Source organism: Juglans regia, chromosome 8 (assembly GCF_001411555.2).
Source record: "Juglans regia cultivar Chandler chromosome 8, Walnut 2.0, whole genome shotgun sequence".
Lineage (NCBI taxonomy): Eukaryota > Viridiplantae > Streptophyta > Magnoliopsida > Fagales > Juglandaceae > Juglans > Juglans regia.
Genome location: NC_049908.1, coordinates 6710199 through 6716122, shown reverse-complemented (window position 1 = coordinate 6716122; position 5924 = coordinate 6710199). Strand labels below are relative to the sequence as shown.

At 37.3% G+C, this 5924-nt stretch overlaps 1 protein-coding gene across 1 annotated transcript; it reads right to left on the bottom strand.

Annotated features, from left to right (window-relative positions):
• Positions 1–1044: 1044 nt before the first annotated feature.
• Positions 1045–2556, bottom strand: LOC108979520 (aldehyde oxidase GLOX1-like). Its single transcript, XM_018950211.2, has one exon. It carries the CDS (start codon positions 2539–2541, stop codon positions 1045–1047), a length of 1497 nt encoding a protein of 498 aa, XP_018805756.2. The 5' UTR covers positions 2542–2556.
• Between the last annotated feature and the right edge of the window lie 3368 nt (positions 2557–5924).

Sequence of the window (5924 nt, the reverse complement as noted above, 5' to 3'; positions counted from 1 at the left end):
ATGCGGAGATCATACCATAAACTACAAGCTTACTTTTGATTTAGAGCTAGCACTATGATCAACACTTACCTTAAAGTTAAAACAAAATCTAGGGGAGTAAGAACACACAACTAAAATTCCTTTCATTTTTTTTTTTAATATTCCTTCTTTTTAGCTCTTTTAGGTACTAAGAACACACAACTAAAATTCCCTAAAATGAGATCATTTGGTCGAGAGCGTTGGAATCTAGACGTGAAGTTAAGAACTCTCTCTCTCTCTCTCTCTCTCTCTCTCTCTAACATAGTTATACGCAGAGAAAATATCCAATTAGTACGTACACATATTAGACAATTAAGTTTGATCTTACATTTAGCCCCAAACATGCAAAGAGTGTTCCTCTATTTTTAGATGCCATAGCTAGCTAGTTGCCAATATTAAATGTGTTAGCTAGATTAACAATTAAGATATTATAAAAAGGTTGTCAGATATTAAACGAGGATGTGTTCGTATCGTTAGTCCAAGTTTTTGTGCTCTAGCTGATCTGAATGCTCAAAGAATGCATGAGATCAACTAATTAATTATAAGCAATGATATATGTATTTGTGGAGTGTGCAAGTATCATGCAGTCATTTTGAAAAAGAGTGGAGTCTAATATTAAAAATTTAATAATTTTTTTTTGTGAGTTTCATATTTATTTATTTTTTAAAAAATAATTGAGCAGCTCTTGCGTACTATTGCAACTATCATTTCTTGTTAAGTAATTAATTCTAAAAAGATTGATGAGTTTGAAGGAAATAATTCCTCTAATTAATTTTTTGTTTCCTAGCCTTACACAAAGATGAATTAAGAGCCATGCATGGATATAACTAATTATTAAAAGAAAATTAATACTCTTGACTTTATTGATCAGTACTACCATATTACAATTCTGCATGCGATTTACAAATTGTTGTATTTATAATGAACTGGCGGCCTGGAACATTAATATTATTTTCTCAAACATTTTTATTTTCAAACCGTGCGAGAAATCAAATTTAAAAGAAAACACCTCCGTAGTACTGTTTGTCACTGTAATTTGACCCAAATTCCCTCGCTAGGAATATTTTGATGAACCACAAACAGAAGATAATATCCGGATGGTGCAAGATAGCCCGAGCCGGCCGGTGTTGTAACCTGAACTTCATACGTAGAATTCCCAAGATTTGTCACCGTCTCCGCACCAAGTACCAGCAACCTTTGATTCATGGAGAACGAGTGCGTGGTAAAAGACGGCGACACCACCGTCACAGAGACCTGATTTTGAGCCAGAGCTCCGGTGAGTGAAAAGCGAACCGCTAGCTTTCTGCCAGGGTTAAGTTTGGTCTGGGATGGGGGTGATACAATTTGGGGACGTAATTTTGAGAATTGTGCGTCCAAATATGGAGGATAAAATGCCTCTAAACTTAGTTCTGTAGGGTACAGCACGTTGGTGAATACGTAACCCGAATGAGGGTTGCTGCCACCAACGAGAACTCGACCATCCCGAAGCAAAATGGCCGACGAATGATACATCCGAGGTATCGTGCTCGGGTTTTGTAGCTCGAAACGTGAACCCAACTTGTTGTCAGGTCGGTAAATGACAGGATTCAAGACTGGATTTCGACCGATTTCCCATCCAGCCGTCCCTGACGATGCGCCGTTTATTATCAAGACGTTTCCGTTTGGAAGCAGAGTCATGTCGCCCATGATTCTGGCCTTAGGCATGGTCTCCATGACCCACTGGGGATTTGGGTCGGTGATTTTGATCCTGGCGCAGGTGTTCAAAGCTTCCACGAAGTTACCCTTGTTGGCTTGGGTGTAGGCCCCTTTTGGAGCTCCACCACAAACCAGAACTTCAGCTTCTACAGACGAGGCTTGCAGATTCTTGAGTGGAAGCAACACTGCCGAGCCAGTGCTCGGATAACACCTCGGATCGCCGCCCGGTATGGCCGGGTACGTCTTCACGACCTTGTTGGTGGCATAGTCGAGCAAAATAGCTCGATTATTTGCGAAGATGAATAAATTCCCGTCAACGTTAAGAAACACAAATGGGTACAGATTGTTCTCTATGTTTGCGTCGTTGGTTTGCGATAGAAATGGCAAACTATACAAATTAGGTGCGCCACTGCTCTTAGGATAAAACTCATAGTTAAACTGTTTTCTCCCGCCGATTATAATCTGCCGTCCGCCGGGAAGAATATGATTAGTGGCGTACCATCGCGAAGCTGCTAATCCGTTGGGTATCTCTGTCCAGTCACAGCCGGTGCAGGGTACGAATGTCCTGACTCTACGTTCACCACTGTTGAATCCACCGGTTTGGATCAGACGGCCATCGGGCATGACTGCCCCAGAGGAGCACCAAACGTCTGTTTGGACGAAAAGTGCTCGGAAGGTATTGGTGATGACGCTATACTCGGCTGAGTGAGCAGTGCAGTCTTTCGGGACGGTTCGGCATTTACCGTCGGGTAGGGACAGGTTCGAATTACCGAAGTCGGTGCGGTCGAAAATGATGACGCGGTCGTTTTTGAGGAGTTGCATGTGCATGGCTGTAATACCGATGCTCTTTTGCAAGAGTTGCCAGCGCCCGCCAGCGGCGTTGGTAAGATAAGGTTTGGCAGAGAGGAGGATCAGCTGCCAGGCGAGGAAGGAAAGCATCACATGAGTTCGTGCCATTGGTGTTGTATATACTATATAGTATATACCTTGTTGTGTATTGCTTTTTGTCTTGGTCGAGTGCAGGGAACGTCGGAATGTCTTGGTCTTAAATACTTGTGGGGAGAGAGAGAGAGAGAGTAGGTTGTGGGCCCAACATTTGCTTATGAAAATTGTTCTCCGTGAGCTAATCCTTACCCAATCATTATAGAATCGAGGTCACATCAAGAATCGTGCAAGTCAACTTTATTAGGATGAGGATTATATGATCATAATCCTCTCTTTTATATTTCTTTCCTTCTTATAACGAAGCATTGAAGATGTTAAGCAAGAAAATAAAGAAGTAAATAATTAAATTATTTTAGTTATAATTTTATGATAAAGTGTTCGATATAACATTGTATTCTTTCACTTAATTTGTTTTATGACTTTATCGCAATATGCATAAATTTGGAACTCCTCGCATAAGATGACTAATTTTGATCGGTGACCGTAAAATTTATTGAAATTGTTCGAGTCTTTTGGAAGAGAGTCCAAGGGTATTGATTTACATTGATTGAGTTAGAGCTCAATTGGCATGTCATCTCTTTATAATATCATTTCTTTTAGTGATATAATTTGATGGAGATCGAGATCATGCATAACGTATGTATTGCGGAAAGAAATAGAATATTTTTATTCCAAAACTTAAATACACACTGCTCACATGATATAATTTATTTTAAAAAATAAATTTTAAAATTTGAATCTTACCAATTAACATTTATCAACAAAATGATATAAATGATGTGTTGATCTACACATCAATACTTGAGAGTGGAATAATTCGAATCATGGAATAAAGAAGCTCTTCAAGTAGTTTTTGTTCAAATCGAATGGTTCAATTTGGAGAGAGTCTCAACTTGAATACTAGTTAGTTCCCATAAGTAATCCTTTGCATTGGGTCAATGTCGTTAAGTTTCTTAATTTAAAAAATAGAAAAGTTATTTCTTATAGCTAGCTAGGCATATATATATATATATATATATATATATGGTGGGGGTGTTAGTGCGTGGAGTACTTCATAGGAATTTATAAGTTGGGTCGACAAATGATCAAATCGTTAATATATATTTAAATACTTAGTTTATGTTGGAGGTTAGATTAGCATATATCATGCAATATATAGCAATTAATCCGAAGGGGTTGGTCGATCGATCGATCGAGCATTAATAATAATATAAATATATATATTTTCTCGTAATATTGTTAGTTTTTGGTCACGTTATTCTCTTACCAAACAGTATACTTTGAACCGTCATATAAGCACGAATGTCGTGTGATTTGACTTGTACAAACCAGCATTATTTGGATTCATTCCCTAATATTCTTTTTGTTTTCGTTATCTTAGTTGATCTTCTATGGCATTAATGTATTATTATAAGTACTAGTCAAATATTTTTATGCCAAACAATTGAAGTAGTCAGGCCGTGTAAGTTATAAATTGCCAATAATCAAAATAACATAAATAAGCTTCTTGTAGAAGTTCTATATTATTTAGTACTTTATTATCTATTTTTCTTACACTCTAGTTTCAGAATTTAGACAATAACTCTAACTCACTCTGGAAAAAGCTACTAGCTGGAACAGCACTCTGGAAACCAGCAATCTGGCCGGGGCAAACTCAAGTTCTCTGAGCCAATATTCGTAAAAAAAAAAAGCATCCACTGTAAGAAATCAGACTTTTTTCAATAATTTTAAGATCGCTGCAAAAAAAGGTCACAAATAGTCCTTATTTATGGTGATTTTAAAGTCGCCGCTTAATTCCAGCGTGAAATTTGAAAATCATGATGGAGAATTTACTGTTTACTTTATTGTGGCGACTTTTATATATGTTGCGACGATTTTAGTTGTCACAATAAAGTATTTTTTACTGTAGCGCCATTCTCCATGCGTCAAATTTAGAAATCGTCATAACAGATATTATTTGCAGTGAAAATTGTCGTCGTAAAAGTCATCTAGAACACTTAGTGTGCGAATGAAAAACACTGGGAAAGATAGTAAAATTTCAACCGCATCTTTTCTCCTCAATTTTATTCCCTCCAGGTGTCTCTCCCCCATCTCTCCTCAATCCCTCTTGTCCCTCAAGCCTCTGTCACCAGTGACCCCACCATGCCACCACCACCTCACCTCCTCATCTCGATGCATTTTCTCCAGTTCTATATTAAACATCATCACCTCCTTTGATGAGAAATCTCATTTCCCCTTCCCCTTTCCAAAATTCGCAATGTCTATATCGATGATTTCTTTTTCGTCTGAAAACATATTCCGGTGAAGGGACCTGACGAAGGCCACAACCATCATCTCTCTCGCAGAAATGACGGCTAGCTATAGGTAATTTCATTTCCACCACTGCGCGGTTTAGGGTTTATTCAATGACCATATGAAATTTGTTGGGGATTGAGGGGTGGTATCCTTAATCTAGTCTATACAAAACCTTTATTCCAATTTATTTGATTTGTCCAAGAGTTGAGTTGGCCAAATGACTCTATATTTAAGTGCGATTACCACGATATTCTCACGTCGATTTCCCTCTCAACGCTGAACAACGTCCATTGGCTTCTTTTGAAGTGAAGGCATTCCACTTCTCAACACATTTACATCATCTTTGGATTCATAATTAATATCAACTCATCTCATCACATGATCTAATCTAATTATTATAAATTTTTTAAATTTTTACACAAAATATAATAAATAATTCAATTTTCAACTTTCATCTCAACCCACTATTCAAACCTCACCTTAATTCAATGAATTTGCCAACATAATTTTTTTCATTAAATGTCGAGTTTTTTTCAAAAATAAAATCAATTGGATATAATTTTTCTTTATTTAATAAAAATCATAAATTGGGAAAAAATAAAAATTCGGTCAAAAGGTTGTAATTGTTATGCTAACAGCAATTTTAAAATAATATATATTATTCAGTTTTAGGCAGTAGAATGATATGTCAGCAAACTAGGGAGGAGCCCCCTGGGAATGATGACGTAACATTGTTAATTATTAATTTCTTCCCTTCTACCCTTAAAAAAAACAAGCATATATATATATTCTGTCGGTAAACAAGTAGCATAGGTAGGTGCTCCTTGGGCAACCATACTGCCCACAACGTGAATATATTAATGAAATATTCAGCAAATTAGTGGGATGTATTCTAGCTTTTGAACTTTCTGGAGGGGTGCCACGTCATTCCATGGTTATAGGCTTGCCTCTGGGTTGGAGTCGTGTCTCCA

What these genes read in the sequence shown, in the direction of transcription:
- LOC108979520 (XM_018950211.2), bottom strand. Translation starts at nt 2,541, where the DNA reads ATGCACATGCAACTCCTCAAAAACGACCGCGTCATCATTTTCGACCGC.